This window comes from Sycon ciliatum, chromosome 2 (genome assembly GCF_964019385.1).
Source record: "Sycon ciliatum chromosome 2, ocSycCili1.1, whole genome shotgun sequence".
In the NCBI taxonomy this organism is placed as follows: domain Eukaryota; kingdom Metazoa; phylum Porifera; class Calcarea; order Leucosolenida; family Sycettidae; genus Sycon; species Sycon ciliatum.
Window position 1 is genome coordinate 15,662,466 of NC_088644.1, and position 17,225 is coordinate 15,679,690.

A 17,225-nucleotide genomic window follows, 5' to 3' on the forward strand; every position below is an offset into this window, starting at 1 on the left:
GAGCAATGGAAAGGATAACCTGTAGAGCTAGTGATGAAAGAGCACTGGAAAGGATAACCTGTAGAGCTAGTGATGAAAGAGCACTGGAAAGGATAACCTGTAGAGCTAGTGATGAAAGAGCACTGGAAAGGATAACCTGTAGAGCTAGTGATGTAAGAGCAATGGAAAGGATAACCTGTAGAGCTAGTGATGAAAGAGCACTGGAAAGGATAACCTGTAGAGCTAGTGATGAAAGAGCACTGGAAAGGATAACCTGTAGAGCTAATGATGTAAGAGCAATGGAAAGGATAACCTGTAGGGCTAGTGATGAAAGAGCAATGGAAAGGATAACCTGTAGAGCTAGTGATGAAAGAGCACTGGAAAGGATAACCTGTAGAGCTAGTGATGAAAGAGCAATGGAAAGGATAACCTGTAGAGCTAGTGATGAAAGAGCACTGGAAAGGATAACCTGTAGAGCTAGTGATGTAAGAGCAATGGAAAGGATAACCTGTAGAGCTAGTGATGTAAGAGCAATGGAAAGGATAACCTGTAGAGCTAGTGATGAAAGAGCAATGGAAAGGATAACCTGTAGAGCTAGTGATGAAAGAGCACTGGAAAGGATAACCTGTAGAGCTAGTGATGAAAGAGCAATGGAAAGGATAACCTGTAGAGCTAGTGATGAAAGAGCACTGGAAAGGATAACCTGTAGAGCTAGTGATGAAAGAGCACTGGAAAGGATAACCTGTAGAGCTAGTGATGAAAGAGCACTGGAAAGGATAACCTGTAGAGCTAGTGATGAAAGAGCAATGGAAAGGATAACCTGTAGAGCTAATGATGAAAGAGCAATGGAAAGGATAACCTGTAGAGCTAGTGATGTAAGAGCAATGGAAAGGATAACCTGTAGAGCTAGTGATGAAAGAGCAATGGAAAGGATAACCTGTAGAGCTAGTGATGAAAGAGCACTGGAAAGGATAACCTGTAGAGCTAGTGATGAAAGAGCAATGGAAAGGATAACCTGTAGAGCTAGTGATGAAAGAGCACTGGAAAGGATAACCTGTAGAGCTAGTGATGAAAGAGCACTGGAAAGGATAACCTGTAGAGCTAGTGATGAAAGAGCAATGGAAAGGATAACCTGTAGAGCTAATGATGAAAGAGCAATGGAAAGGATAACCTGTAGAGCTAGTGATGTAAGAGCAATGGAAAGGATAACCTGTAGAGCTAGTGATGAAAGAGCACTGGAAAGGATAACCTGTAGAGCTAGTGATGTAAGAGCACTGGAAAGGATAACCTGTAGAGCTAATGATGAAAGAGCACTGGAAAGGATAACCTGTAGAGCTAGTGATGTAAGAGCACTGGAAAGGATAACCTGTAGAGCTAGTGATGAAAGAGCAATGGAAAGGATAACCTGTAGAGCTAGTGATGAAAGAGCAATGGAAAGGATAACCTGTAGAGCTAGTGATGAAAGAGCACTGGAAAGGATAACCTGTAGAGCTAGTGATGAAAGAGCACTGGAAAGGATAACCTGTAGAGCTAGTGATGAAAGAGCACTGGAAAGGATAACCTGTAGAGCTAGTGATGAAAGAGCACTGGAAAGGATAACCTGTAGAGCTAGTGATGAAAGAGCACTGGAAAGGATAACCTGTAGAGCTAGTGATGAAAGAGCACTGGAAAGGATAACCTGTAGAGCTAGTGATGAAAGAGCACTAGCTGTAGTTGTGTAGCTACTGTAAGTCTACAAAATTTCGGCCCATTCAAATTTTCGGCCTAAGAGGGCTAAAACGCATTTCGGCCGCATCAAAATTTCGGCCTGTCCTGCTGCTGACTGTCTACAGTCACAATGAACCTTGCAAACAAAGTTCGGCCGAAGCAAGTTTTCAGCCAAGTACAACCAGGCCGAAAATAGCCGAAAATAAATATGCGCCGAATATTTGTTGACTTACAGTAGGCATATGAAAATGCAGTATCCTGCATGATGTTGATAACTACACATGCAGTATCCTACATGATGTTGATAACTACACTGGTGTTCCACTTCCATCTGTGTTGCACTTGAAAGGGACGGACAGCTTAAAAAAATGCTCTTCAAACTCTCTGAGCATACTCTGCGGTGTTTCTGCTGTCTTGTCTATGCTGCAGGTTCAGAACAAGTACTTCTACGCCATCTACAACTTGGTGGTGAAGGGCAATTGCTTCTGCTCTGGCCATGCTGATCAGTGCAGCGCTACAGACTGGCAGGAGCAACATCTAATCAAACCTCCCAAAGACGACGATATACCGGTGAGTGGACAGTATTCAGACGATTCAGCTAAAAACCAAGCTGGTGCAGCAGCAGATTTTTCTGTGGTGATTCCACTAGAGTCAGGATTTTCTTTGGTGAAGGAGTAGGCCCAGGTAAAATCTCTCATGTTATTGGACAGCACATAAAGATACTGTCCATGCCTTCACTGTAAGGTTGTGGTTGTTTTGGTGCTCAGACTCAGTACTCAGTACACAACTCTCTTCTGCTGCACTCCTTGCCCGTGTGACCCGCACATCCCCTGCTACACCCCTCGACCCTGTAGCCAGCATATTCCCTGCTGGACCCCTTGACGCTGTAGCCAGCATATCCTCTGCTGGACTTCTTGGCCCTGTAGCCAGCATATCCCCTGCTGGACCCCTTGGCCCTGTAGCCAGCATATCCCCTGCTGCAACATACAATATGCAACACTATTGTTTGTGTGTTCAACTGCTGTGTAGGTGTATTCAAACTGTAAGTGTCAGCATGAGGCTTCAGGCGAAGACTGCAGTCAGTGCAAACCTCTCTACAACGACCTACCTTGGCGCTCAGGTCTACTGGAAGAACCCAACTCCTGCCAGAGTAAGTGCATAGGACTGACTACATGTACAATGATCTGTAATGAACTTGCAAAGAGTGATCAAGGAACACAGGTAACTTCTGCTCTAAGTACATAGCTGGACTGTTTGGCTCACTCACTTTAACCACGCATCAATAACAAACAATGCGTTTAGTTCTCATCATCTGGCGGTAGTCATATTGTCTTAAATTTTCTCCTTCTTTTTACTGTTCAGGATGTGAATGCCATGGCTTTGCAACAAGTTGTCACTTTGATGAAGATCGTTATGCTGAGACCAATAGCACGTCTGGTGGTGTGTGCAATGAATGTAGTCACCATCGTCAGGGTGCACAATGTCAAGAGTGCATTGATCGCTACTATTTCACACCTCCGGCGAGCGTGGATGATCCCGAAGCTTGCCAGTGTAAGTCTGCACGCACACGCGCGTGTGTGTGTGTGTGTGTGTGTGTGTGTGTGTGTGTATGTGTGTGTGTGTGTGTGTGCGTGCGTGTGTGTGTGTGTGTGTGTGTGTATCTGAGGGTCCGTTGGTCATAATGTAGAATTCGTGTCGCTAGCTGCGAAGTACATAGAACTGCATTTTTAAATATGCGTCGCGGATGGTTGGGCGAATCGTCAGGTCAGTGATGGTAACAGGTCAGTGATAGTATCCTAACATTCCTGTGCATGTTGTATTCAGTGTGTTCTTGTCTAGTGGACGGTGCAGCATCGGAGTTCTGTGATAAGATGGGAGAACATGCTGGAAAGTGCATCTGCAAGGCTAATGTACAGGGGTCATCATGTGCTGAGTGTAAACCAGGATTCTTCAACTTGAATGCCGACAATCCAGATGGGTGTGAAGGTCAGTAAAGCAGATGTCACATTTTTAATCACAACTCTTTTTCGTCATCCCGGTTATGAGCATTTCAGTCCGACTGTGGTTTACTCTGGGAAATCCGCGTGTTACTGCTAAGGTAGTGTTAAGGAAAATGTGAAATGACAATGATTGTGTTAAACATGCCACATGCTTCTCCCTTTCTAATGTTGGTATTTCTAAATTTGCCATCTTCAGTAATAGCTCCTTGCTTGTGCTGCTACAGTCAGGGAGGTGGACAATGCGTTGGTGCTCTGACATGATAACCTCCATTTCATTCCGTGTGGATTAGCTCCCAGCACATTGTCATACTGTTCCCTATGTATGCATGCGTGCGTGCGTGATGGTTGTTTCTTCTTGCTGTCAGCATGCGATTGTAATGGAAACGGTACGGTTGAAGGCAGCATGCACTGCCATGCCACCACTGGCCAGTGCATGTGTAAACCCAATGCCGATGGTCTACAATGTGACCGCTGCAAGGTGAGCAATGCCTTTCATTATGATGATTTTGAAGTCATGTGTGACAGAGTTCAGCAGATTCCCACTAAATATCCACCTACAGTGGTACAACAGAGAATTTACTTACACATTATTGTACGTTGAGGTGGTAGGATCTTGTTGCTAAAGTCATAAAGTGATGGCAGTACGTATTCTTTCCTGTGCCCACTTCCTTGGTACTTGGCATTGCATCGAGTCACTGGTGTGTGCTTTCTGTGAACATGTGTTGTTACTCTTCCAGGATGGGTATTCCGATCTGTCAACACAGGACCCGGCCGGTTGTGGATCGTGTATGTGTGACGTTGGTGGATCGCTGGACATGCAGTGTGACCACGTCACCAAGCAGTGTCCCTGCAGGCCTAACATCCAGGGACTGCACTGTGACCAAGTAGCCCCCGGCTACTTCTTCAACAGCCTGCAGAGACTCAACCTCTATGAGGTAGAGTCTGGCCAGCTATCACCTGTGAGTTGAAGCATGCCGTGCATATCTGGCCACTGTACCGGGACAGAGATACTTCACACTCATTGTTTTGTAAAGTTAGTATGTGAAGGGGTTTGATCACTCTGCACTGCTTATACATGTAGTGTCTTGATGGATTCTGACCTGGCAGCCAAGCACACGCGTAAAGACGCCATGCGTATGCAGTTGCAATGCCGATACCCTCACAGTGAGCATGTGTTTGGAAGTAGCATACTAGTAGTAATGAAATGTCTTACTCCAGGCGCGTGCACCGCGTGGTTTTCTTGGAGCCCGGAAACCACCTTTTTGCATCCGCTATGAAGTGCATTCTGCAAACACTCAAATATTAATTTTCGTAACTCGGCTTTCCCTGAACGGAATTGAGTAATCGAAAGGTCTATTCACATTAGAAAGTTCTCAGCTGTCGGCTCCAACACATCCGAAATCGGTCCAAGGTCGAATAGTGGAGTTACGGCACTCGACAGGTATTTTACGTCCCATTGCAAATTTTCACTTCCGCACTTGGGTGGCAATCGTATTATTTGTCATAAATATTTTCCTCTATTGCACGACAGTCCAGACATGCATAGACATGTTTGACGTCAGGCACAGGTCTTTAGCGGTCAGCTACAAAAGAAAGGAGCGCTCTACGATGAATACTACAAAAATACCATGGATCTTAGCGAATTGTCTCAATCTCCAGTTGCGCGTGTCTTCCCAGGGCTATAGTGCCACTGCAGACTCAGGCAGTGACATGGATTGACCTGCTTCTTTGACTCTCTTACTAGCAAGAGTGTCTGAATCTTCCTTCACTACTTCGAACTACTTATATGGGCCAGTGCATGCGAAAACGTGTCTTCGGGGGAAACCGATTTCTTTCAGAATTTTGAGAAAATCGCTCGGAAAGAAGAGTTATTTTTTTGTGGCTGGACCGCGGATCTTGTCTATACTCGATCTCAAGACGACAACTCAAGAGAAGCGACCGACAAGCGATCATCATGGACGTGGCGGCGCAGGAGGAGTTGGAATTAGCACTTGAGGAAGGGCCTCTGAGTAGACACACTCGTGGCAGACGCCGAGCAGCACGCCGGTTGAGCTGTACCGCTCGCGTGATTATCGTCGGCGCGTCCGAAGAGATCGGCAAGGTTTATTATCGAGGAGGAAGACGACAATTTATTTGGCGAGTCGTGAGTCGGAGCAGTCGGCACCTAGCGGCTGTTCTGCTCACAGTGACTCTGACGAAGCCCCAGCTAAGCGTCCGGGAGTGAAAGACTCCTGTGTTGAGGTTGAAGGCGAGTCGAGAGCGGATGAATTAGGCGGAGATTCTGTGGCCTCTGCAAGCGACGATGAGCAGGACGCGCTTCAGAGCATTGCCGCTGTGGACTGACTGATTCTTGAAGGCTGTGGCTGCGTTCGGAACTACCATTTCAGCAGCTTCACGTCGAGCGCAATCCTCCATTACGACGACTAAATCTCGGCGATGAAATCGAAGGAGCTCGGCATTTTTTATATTGGTGCGCTGGCTGCGCTGCACGCGTGACGATCCTGTCGACTGTCGTGCATCAGTCGACAGCTTCCGCAACGGAAAGTACGCGCATCACGTTTGGATACACTGTGATGGGACACATCGTGTGTCGAACCGCGTTTATGCAGCTCCATGTGGTTGGCAGAATATGACTGTCTGCAAGTGGACAAGGAGAACATTAGCTGTGACCCTGGTGCACATGGAAAGCTGGCAATGTGCCTTGGAATAAATTTACTGCAGAAGTGGGAGACAGAGCGCAGCAGTTTATTCTGAACAGACTGAACTACAGCTTAGTGTTCGGTCTCCCTTTGTCTGTTGCACCAAGAAGGAGAGGTGAGGAATCTCCCATGCAACTTACCTACATCCGTCGCCTACAAGTTTGTCCTTTCGGAACATGTCGAGCAGTCTGGTGAAGCGCAAACCCTGGGTTACCATATTTTGTTTGTATCTGTGGACTAAGAAGTGCAAGTCCATCGAGTTCATGACGCAACGGATGGATGTGTTCAACAAGTGTGCGCTGCTCCGGGACGATATTTGTTCTCCTCGTGCAGAGGATGAAAAGAAGTCTGCAACGGAACCACTCCGTGACCATGTTGTCTTTGCACAAAAGGAACGCGAGTTCTTGTTAGGTCAACGCTGCAAGAATTTGCTGGACAATGTTGCCCGGTTTTGTCTGGATAACAAGGCAGCCTCTTGGCCAATACTAAAGGCTTATACGCAAAACTGTTGCTGCTTTCAGCGACGCTGTAGATAATGCATTATACAAGGCATATTCCATGTTGGACAATGCCATAGAAATCATGGTCTCTATGTACTTTCAAATGTGATATCCAGCTTCATCTTCCACAGAGTTGTTCTCTAGACCCCAGTGATTGATTTTCAAGAAAGAAAAAATTCCAAAAATTTGCCCTTAGACACGGTATTGCATGCACTGGCCCATATAACGTTGGCTAGCCTATTCATTTATCCTGTGTCAGGAAAATGCCTTTGTACCACATTTGTTTTGATGGCTCGGTGGGACTGGCAGCCATAACTTTTATAGCTTTCTTTCAGTGTGTAATGCGTGTAATACTGCTGAATCTGTCGGTAGCTTATTGCAAAATGGCGGTCGAAATTTTTGGAAACCACCTTTTTTTGACCCGGTGCACGCGCCTGTTACTCCCCACTCTCCGTGTATGGCTTTTGGTCAAAACTGCACAACCCGTACTGAAACCCCACCAATATCTGCCTTAGCACCTTTTTCATGTGATCTCCCTGGTGGCTCCTGTAATATGGCTAGCAGCTTGTAAGAGACACCGAAAGTAAAAAAAAACAAAACAGTGGTTGTTATTGTATACCCCCGACTCACCGGTAAATGATCCTAATTACTTAGCAGTGCCTGTTGCAATACTTATGCAAGTGCCGGTGAAAATGTGAGATGCTTCCACCTCTTTGTCGGGCTTTACGAGGAGAAGAGTCTTGTTAGAATTGGTGCTGTAGCCATACTGCTTGCCCTGGACTTGAATCTCATCCCACCACTCGCGCAGGCAAACCAACTCCCCTGCCACACGCCGGAATCATCTACATACCAAATCTGCCGTGCTGAGGTGTGGGAACCTGTAGAGTTGAACAATGGGTCGCCCTGTGTCGTTCCCTCATCTGAAAAAATCTCACCACCGCCTGCAGCAAACAGTCGAGAAGGATGATTATATGAATTTGTTAACATTTTCACAGCAGACACCAGTACTGACTGTTATGTAGCGCGAATGGGTTTGCTCCCACACTGGAGCTCGCGCTATTCCGCCGACTTGACTTGACACTTGACTGACTCACGACTGCCATCCAGAGAACACGAGAAGTGCACCCATTCCTAAACAAAGTCATCGCCGAAGTCACAACCTCTATTTCGTACTGTTATTTAACGCGGTCTGCCTATTCAAGCAATTAAAAGCATTACGCGCATCAACTAAGGTTTATCACCACTGTATTCGATATTTCTGAAGACTGTATTATTGCACCACAAGGAGTGTAACGATTCCACAAAAGGCGATCGTTCAAAGCAGGTAACAACAAAGAGCAAACTAAACTCAAAACCAAAACCAAAACAATAACTGCACCAGCAAGCTCTTTCCTTGCACTAACTACAGATACATCAAAACCAAGCAGCAAAATGCAAATCCGCACGCATGTTTGCCAGAACTGAACCTCCGTAGCGCAGCTGATCATTGCGGCTGCACGGGACGACCTTCCCGCCACAGTAGGGCAAAGAACTATGCATGGAACTAGCAATGAATGCATGCAACACACCAGCAAGCAGTCCCTGCGCAGACGTCTAGTCTAGCGAGCAAGGATGAATAGCATGAGAAACATGATATGACACATTGACTCCTGTGATGCATGCAATGTATACAACATACCCCCCACCTTGAACGAACCAGGGGAGAGTGAAACTACACCAAAGGAAGATACTAGTATGTAGCACACAGCACATAGAGGAATAAGTGCTGTGTGCTCTAGAAAGCAGTGAGAAAATGAGGTGACGAAAGTCTACTGTGTAACTAACTAACGTCTGTTCCATTAGTGTCTTACTGCAACTCATCCAAGTCCAGGGCTGACGACTGAGATACCGCAGTGGCTGCTTCAGCTGTCGGGATATCGAGCGGCACTAGGTATCGAACACCACGCCGATATTTCTTGCCGTTGACCTGGATGTCCACGACGCGAACAATGCCGTCCTTGCCAGGGAACGTGGCCTTCACGCGTCCTAGCGGCCATCTGTAGCGTGGCAACGCATCGTCCATGACGAGGAAGACGTCTCCAATCTCGACCGTGCCCGATTGGCGGCGCCACTTAGTCATGATGTTCATAGCAGAGACCATTTCTCTTAGCCACCGCTTCCAAACATCTCTGAGGAGCTGCTGGATAACTTTCCAGCGAGGTATGGGTGAACTGGCGTCGACTCTGAGTCCGCCGCCGTCTCCAGAGCTGTTGCGACGTTGACATGACCCACGACGAAGTTTGCAGCTCCTCGTCGGTCAGGCTAGCCTTGTACAGGACTGACTGGAGTGCCTTTTTCAAGGCCCCGACCACCCTCTCAAATGCTCCGCCGAAGTGCGGCCGAGCTCTTCCCCACGGTGGTACAGGAGGTAGCGGCCATGGAGGTTTCCGTGGCGGCGATGATCGCGGTGGATTAAACTGCAATCTGATGCCTTGAATCGCCAACCCAGCTGTGATGTTGGCTTGATCCAAATCCCTCAGCGCTTCCCGCAGTTCACGATCGGTAGCAACGAAGTTACTGCCGTTGTCGGATAGGATCAGTGTTGGTCGACCTCGGCGATGGCACAACCTTGCCATAGCCATCTCCATGCCCTCGACATCCAGAGAACGCACTACCTCCAGGTGGCACGCACGGGTCTGCAGACATGAGAACGCGGCTATATAGCGCTTCTCTTGCGATCGTCCGCGTCCCATCTTGACCAGGAAAGGCCCAGCGTAGTCTACTCCAGTGTGAGCGAATGCCTGTAACGGTCCGCTTGTCTGGATGTTTGGCACGTTCCCCATCTTGGGCTCAGCGGCACATCTCCACAGCTTCTGGCAACGGACACGGCTGTGACGGTAGGATTTAACGACCTGGCGACCCATGATGATCCAATACCGATCGGCCAGGTTAGAGAGCAGATGGTTTGTGCCTGCTCCGTGTTGACAGCGTTCATCCTCATGCCCAACAATTAGCTGAGTGACGCGATGATTGGCGGGCAGTATCACAGGGGACCGGAACTAGTCAGACAGGTGGTGTGAAGTCCAGAGCCGTCCACCAACTCGGAGCAGCGGTGGACCGTCAGTGTCCAGGAACGGCTGTAGCTTCGTTAGCGGTGCACTGGGTGGAAGAGGCTTCTTGTCCTTCAGCGTTGACACTACCTGTCCGTAGCACTGCCTCTGCGCATAGCTTATCCAGAGCCGCTCGGCGCCTTGGAGTTCTGTGACCGTCAATTCGGGAACCGAAACAGCCTTAGCACTCTTGAGAGATACTTGCACGGTAGCACCTGCGTTGCTGTCACACTGCTGAGGTCGGCCTCTGGTGTTATCAAGGAACCGTTTACACCAGGCTGTGACCTGCAGAAGATAGCTCCATGACGAGACGTTGTCTGGGTGCAGGCGGCACGTCGTCTGCTCTGCCTGGATGTGGCTAGTGAGAGTCATCGGGCGCGACCGCTGAAGCAGTGCCGGAAGAACCTGGGGCACTATGATGTCTTTGTTCGGCCATCGCTCCGGAGGCTCTTGCAAAAACTCTGGGCAACTCCACCATTTGCCGTCATCCTGCACGTGCGAGGCCGCAACTCCACGACTTGGTAGATCAGCCGGGTTCAATCGGCCGCTGACGTGCTCTTGCCTTCTGCTGCCGCTGCGCTCTTGCCTTCTGCTGCCGCTGCTGCTGCGCTCTTGCCTTCTGCTGCCGCTGCTGCTGCTGCGCTCTTGCCTTCTGCTGCCGCTGCTGCAGTGCTCTTGCCTTCTGCTGCCGCTGCTGCTGCGCTCCTGCCCTCTGCTGCGCTCTTGCCTTCTGCTGCCGCTGATGCTGCGCTCCTGCCCTCTGCTGCAGTGCTCTTGCCTTCTGCTGCCGCTGATGCTGCGCTCCTGCCCTCTGCTGCAGTGCTCTTGCCTTCTGCTGCCGCTGATGCTGCGCTCCTGCCCTCTGCTGCGCTCTTGCCTTCTGCTGCCGCTGGACCTACTAACCCTGGCTAGTCTAGGTTCCACGCGAGTTCGAGGCGCAGGTGAAGGTGCAAGAGGCGCAGGTGAAGGTGCAAGAGGCGCATATGACACACGTTGAAGTTGAACTCCTGCCGTTACAGGTGATCCTACTCCATCAAGTGCAGGCTGATCAAAACTAGTTTGTTCTACGGCCGAGATCGACATTCGGCTGTCCAATCTTCTGACAACACCTCCTGGGCTACCACAAGTAGCACTCGTCTTCCGCGATCGCAGTGCAGGCGTTGGTCGTCTCGGCACTGCCACTGGTACTGGCACGGGACTCGGCTCTGCCGTAGATGTACGTCCATGACGCTCACTCAATCCACGCGCGATCCCGGCTGCATGCAGCTCTTCCATAGAAGCGGTCTCCTCTGCGATCAGGAGTTTTAGTTCCTCCGCTCGCCTATTCAATTTCGCTAAACACAATTCGAGCTCCTCTTTATCTGACTCCTCAAACCCATATCGAGCCGAGTGCCAGCCTTTAGTCTTTCTTCCACTACGCCTCGGTCCGGACGGCCGCGACTCACTCATCCTCGTGAGGTTATAAAATGAACCGCGACTAGATCCGGCTCGAAGAACCACTATGTATTCGATATTTCTGAAGACTGTATTATTGTACCACAAGGAGTGTAACGATTCCACAAAAGGCGATCGTTCAAAGCAGGTACCAGCAAAGAGCAAACTAAACTCAAAACCAAAACCAAAACAATAACTGCACCAGCAAGCTCTTTCCTTGCACTAACTACAAATACATCAAAACCAAGCAGCAAAATGCAAATCCGCACGCATGTTTGCCGGAACTGAACCTCCGTAGCGCAGCTGATCATTGCGGCTGCACGGGACGACCTTCCCGCCACAGTAGGGCAAAGAACTATGCATGGAACTAGCAATGAATGCATGCAGCACACCAGCAAGCTGTCCCTACGTAGACGTCTAGTCTAGCGTGAGCAAGGATGAATAGCATGAGAAACATGATATGACACATCGACTCCTATGATGCATGCAATGTATACAACAACCACTGCTGATAAACCTTATTGAAAAGACTTGAGCTTGTGCATGGATCTGCTGTGTGTTGCCACTGCAGACTGCCCAGCGTGTAGTAAACGAGACTGCGTCGCGTGGACTTTGGGTACGCACACCCACTGGAGGCTATGTCGACCTGGTCATCACTGACATCAAGTGGACTATGCCGTATGCAGTGGTGCTTGGCCTGGGCTCCATAGGGGTAAGCAACACATGACATTGTGTGTAGTCAATCTTGCAGATAATCACCCTCTAAGGTGCATGAGAAAAGTGTTGGGTGTCATGAGTTGTTGTTATTCATGAGTTGTTGTTGTCTCTGAGGTTGTTATTCATGATTATTGTTGTATCTGAGGTTGTTATTCATGATTATTGTTGTATCTGAGGTTGTTATTCATGATTATTGTTGTTGTATCTGAGGTTGTTATTCATGATCATTGTTGTATCTGAGGTTGTTATTCATGATTATTGTTGTATCTGAGGTTGTTATTCATGATTATTGTTGTATCTGAGGTTGTTATTCATGATTATTGTTGTTGTATCTGAGGTTGTTATTCATGATTATTGTTGTATCTGAGGTTGTTATTCATGATTATTGTTTTTGTATCTGAGGTTGTTATTCATGGGGTTCACTGTGTATTGTACTATGTACAGTAATCTTGTCAATGTACAGTAATCTTGTCAATGTACAGTGAATTGTGTGCATCATGACAGCTCTTGTTGTATACAATACATAGTCCTAGTTGACAGAGTTATGCTGAGCAACTCACTAGTTCACTGGTATTTCTAAGTGTGCCTGAGCACTCACTGAGCAACTCACTAGTTCACTGGTATTTCTAAGTGTGCCTGAGCACTCACTGAGCAACTCACTAGTTCACTGGTATTTCTAAGTGTGCCTGAGCACTCACTGAGCAACTCACTAGTTCACTGGTATTTCTAAGTGTGCCTGAGCACTCACTGAGCAACTCACTAGTTCACTGGTATTTCTAAGTGTGCCTGAGCACTCACTGGGGTTTCCGGGCGAGGCTGACACCTCAGTCATTTCATCGACCATGGGTGGAATCCGCCATGGTTGTCTTTGAACACAGGCAATCTTTGACATACCTATTCAGCACGTTTGGTGCCGTGGAAATGGCATTGGCATGGACATTCTAGGACTCACCTCCGTTCAGACCCATGTCAAGTGGATGCGCGGCACTGATAGAGACATTCATGTGTGTGTATGCGCGTGCGTGTGTATGTGTGTGTGTTTGTGTGTATATATGTGTGTGTGTGTGTGTTTGTGTGTGTTTGTGTGTGTATGTGTGTGTGTGTGTGTGTGTGTGTGTGTGTGTGTGTGTGTGTGTGTGTGTGCACGCAAGTGTGTGTGTGTGCAAGTGTGTGTGCGTGCGTGCGCTTGCACGTGTGTGTGTGTGTGTTTGCGCGTGTGCGTGCGTGCATATGTGCATGACTTCTCATGTCACTGCAGAAACTAGACGAGCAGAGTAGCGGTAACATTAAGGTTAGCATTGTTGCAGACCCAGCCAGCGACAACGGCAATGATGCAGGTGACAGTCCAGCAGGCGGTGAGACGGATCCCGGTAGTATCGTGTGCCATGAGCAGCCTGATGGAACGCCAGGTATCACTGTCGCAATGGAGCCGGCCATTGGCAATCTTGTCAAGTTTGACCATCGTGTTTGCCTGCACAAGGGCACCACCTATCGCCTACGCATCACCGTAGCTAGTGACGGAGATGGACCTATGGATGTGTTACTGGATACGGTAAGTTGGACGTAGCCGGAGCTCAGCTACTTTTGGTGTAAATATCTTGATATAAGATTTGAAAGGGGATTTGTACGCTGGAAATACTGTCTGCCCTCATCCAGGATGTGCTGTATCCTATGCACAGCCACAACTCCCGTAAAGGAGCCGCTATGCATGTATGCGAAAGCTTGAGATTCCACCCGCATTCGACCTTTTTTTGATCACATTAGGTAAAATGGTTGATATTTTGCATGGTGCCACTGCATAGGAAGACTCCACGAAAATTTACAGTACTGCACTGTATTATGTTAGTGCATGAGAAAACATCCTGAAAATACTTAAGAAATATGTTACTTCCAGTGCTTAATCCTACCCACACCACAACATTCTCCTTGCGTTAGCTTGATGTGCTTTTTCATTGGTTTGATGAGAAAGATGCAAACGGGAAAAGTCTTAAGAAAAATTGACTGTCACCGTCAGGACTCGAACCAGGGACCTTCGCTTGTTGCCAGTGATGCTCTAACCACTGAGCTATGGTGTAGCTGTTATCCCAGCATATAAGACTGTATTTATTGCAACATGGCAAGGTGCAGTGGGAAAGCTGGCCAATGTGAAGTGAGTGGCTGTGTTGTGTCTTGTCCTCATGCTGCATATTCATGCACACTTCAGATCAGCCTGCTACCCACGGGCAGCTCTATATTCCGTAACGTGATTGACGACTTTGTCATCGACGGCTGTAGTCTGGTGCGTTCCAATGAGGAAGCCACCATGGCCCAGTCGGCTGCCTGCGAGCAGCATGAGTTTGCAATTTCTGGCATCCTGAACAACGGCTCACTGGGTAAGGCGGTCGGACCATGGGCTCAGGTGATGACCTGAATATAGTCTAGGCCAACTCTAACTTCTGACTTGCAACAGTCCTGTTGGCTATTATATATTTAATTTTGATGTTGAATAGGGCCAACTCTTAATTGATATAATCGGTTGTGGCGACAAACGCGATTAGGCCGGCTGCAGGGACGCCGTAATGTCGCACTCGCCCCAGCACCATTCAAACAGTCCCCTTTGGCAGTTCACGGCACGAACTTCAACAAAGCCCCGTGAATGCGTACTAGGGGAAGGCTAGACAGCATGTCTCTAGACATCAATAGGCATCGTATGAAAAGCCAGTCAATAGCACTAAAGAGCGAAAGCCTTTGTCACGGTTCGGTTTCACTCGCGCACCGGGCCCGAGCTGCCAGCGCAAACAAATGCCGGGCGCGAGCTGGCAGCACGAACAAACACCGTACTCACACGAGACCGCTGGGCCAACGGATGGCCACAGCCATCAAAAACAGGAACAAACCCATCCACGGCTCTTTCTCTTGCTAGCTGTGCTGCTGCGTGCATCCAACTGTTTTGCAATTTCTTTCTTCCTTGTTGCAATTACTCGGCGAGATTTGAAATTTCTAAAGTTCCGCAGTCGCAGGAGATCCTGAGCCGTCACCATGAGCTCCGTGCCATCACTTTCCGATCTCCGCCAACTCAAAGTCGACGGAGTTGAAACTCGACTGCGAGAACTGGGGCTTTCTTGCTCAGGCAATTTTAGAGCCCAGGTGAGCCGTCTGCATGAGCATTTGTCGGCCCAGGCAAGAAACAAAGCTAAGTCTACGAGCCAGGTCGCAAAAAAGACCACGCGTCGGCGGGCTAGTCCTGCAGTCCCGGCCACTCAAAGCCCCGCGGCCGCGACCCAGCCTGACTCGTCGCCCGCGTTCACGTCGCAGCAATCTGCCGAGATCTCTCGGGTCGTGCACGATGCAGTGGCGTCCTGCATGACGTCATTGACAACTTCGATGGGTCTACCGGTGGTACCTCCACATGCACAGCCAACTGTAGCAGCAGCAACAGCAGCACAGCGGGCTGGTCCAGTCTCTGGTGATGTTGTGGTGCCTGACTCTGAGCCTGAATATGTCCAGCCTTCACTGGCTTCAGCACTAAGACCAGACCAGGAGAGTCTCTTCCTGGACGGCGATTTGCTCGCCCCAGAGCGTCCACCATCCATCCCATTACCTGCCCTCAGCGACCATCTCACGGACAAGATTATCAAACGTGAGTACGTTGATTTTGGTAGGGTACTGGGAGAGCTGGCTTTTGATACGAGCATGGGTCCGGACAGTGGGTTCACCCTGCAGGGGACGGGGGACCACATCACCCTTGTGCCATCTGCCATGTCGTCATCCCGTCTAAAGAAAGTTGTAGACTTGACATCGTGGTTGGAGGCGTTCTCAGCCTTCGCCCAAGTAGCCCTCCACCACGACCCCGGCAGAGGTCCGGAATTATTCAAGTACCAAAGCACAATCGTGAAAGCGGCCGCACGCTATACATTCGGTGCGTGGTCTGGCTTCGACATGTCGTTCCGTGCAAGAGCTGCACGCAGCAAATCTAGCCTTGCCACGTCAGATCCGGAACTCTGGTCGGAGTGGTTTACAAACTCCATCCTGCCTCCCTGCCGTCACTGCAACCGGCAAGGTCATTTAACAGTTCGCTGCCCCCGCGCCCGTAGCCTAGCTTCACTGTCTGACGGGCCAGCAGCCAAACGCCCCTTTCCGGCACAGCGGTCAGGGGCTACCGCTCACCCAAACGCCCCAGCTGTCTGCCGCGACTACAACCAAGGCCGCTGCCAACGCGCAGCCTGTCGCTACGGCCACCAGTGCAGCACATGCTTTGGCAGCCACCCCGCCAAGTCATGCCCAGGAAAGCCAGCCGCCGCCAGCCGCGACCAATAGCTCGCAGTTGCCCAGCTTGGAGACTCGGTCACTCCAGTCACTCACCGGTAACTCTACACTCACCCAGGCCAATAGCACTCACACACTCTGCCCAGCTGCTCACATCTCTCCTACACGCACCCTCGCTCACGAGCCAATCCATTTGCACACGCCTGTAACCCCCATTAACGTTTCTTACCTGCAGGACGCTTTGTGTCAGCATCCTGATCCGGCTTTTGCCTCATTCGTAATACATTCTTTGTCTTACGGGTTCGATATTGGGTTTGCTGGTCCCCGTACCTTCCGAGTCTCTCGTAATCTCAAATCAGCGATTGAGCACCCTGACATTGTCGATGCTGCCATCGGTCGTGAAATTGCCGCAGGTCGCATGGCCGGTCCCTACCAAGAGCCCCCCTTCACACTTACACAGGTCTCCGGTTTGGGTGTGGTTCCCAAGAAGTCACGGTCGGTGCAAAAATGGCGCTTGATTATGCATCTGTCAGCACCACAGGGCCACTCAGTGAACGATGGTATCCCTGTCGACAAATTCTCTGTACAGTACTGTTCGGTCGACGACGGCGTAAATCTCGCACGGTCCCTAGGCCGTGGCTGCCATCTGTGGAAGGTCGACCTCCAAGACGCATTTCGCATTTGTCCAGTACGGAAAGAGGACTGGGAACTATTATGCCTGTTCTGGCGCGGGCAATATTACGTGGACAAATGCCTACCCTTCGGCCTTCGCTCATCACCGTCGCTGTTTAACAAAGTCGCAGACGCCCTCCAGTGGGTCATGTCGCACAACTTCGACGTAGCCCCAGTCATCCA

General features: G+C 49.4%; 1 protein-coding gene across 1 annotated transcript in view; it reads left to right on the forward strand.

Annotated features, from left to right (window-relative positions):
* Positions 1 to 17,225, forward strand: part of LOC135808900 (laminin subunit beta-2-like) — a 56,355-nt gene that overhangs the window by 12,240 nt on the left and 26,890 nt on the right. The window contains exons 5-13 of the mRNA XM_065322144.1: positions 2,116 to 2,256; positions 2,716 to 2,836; positions 3,049 to 3,237; positions 3,511 to 3,672; positions 4,052 to 4,164; positions 4,424 to 4,645; positions 11,980 to 12,120; positions 13,384 to 13,677; positions 14,329 to 14,497. Of these exons, the coding sequence (XP_065178216.1) occupies positions 2,116 to 2,256; positions 2,716 to 2,836; positions 3,049 to 3,237; positions 3,511 to 3,672; positions 4,052 to 4,164; positions 4,424 to 4,645; positions 11,980 to 12,120; positions 13,384 to 13,677; positions 14,329 to 14,497 (1,552 nt within the window). The remainder of the gene's footprint in view (positions 1 to 2,115; positions 2,257 to 2,715; positions 2,837 to 3,048; positions 3,238 to 3,510; positions 3,673 to 4,051; positions 4,165 to 4,423; positions 4,646 to 11,979; positions 12,121 to 13,383; positions 13,678 to 14,328; positions 14,498 to 17,225) is intronic.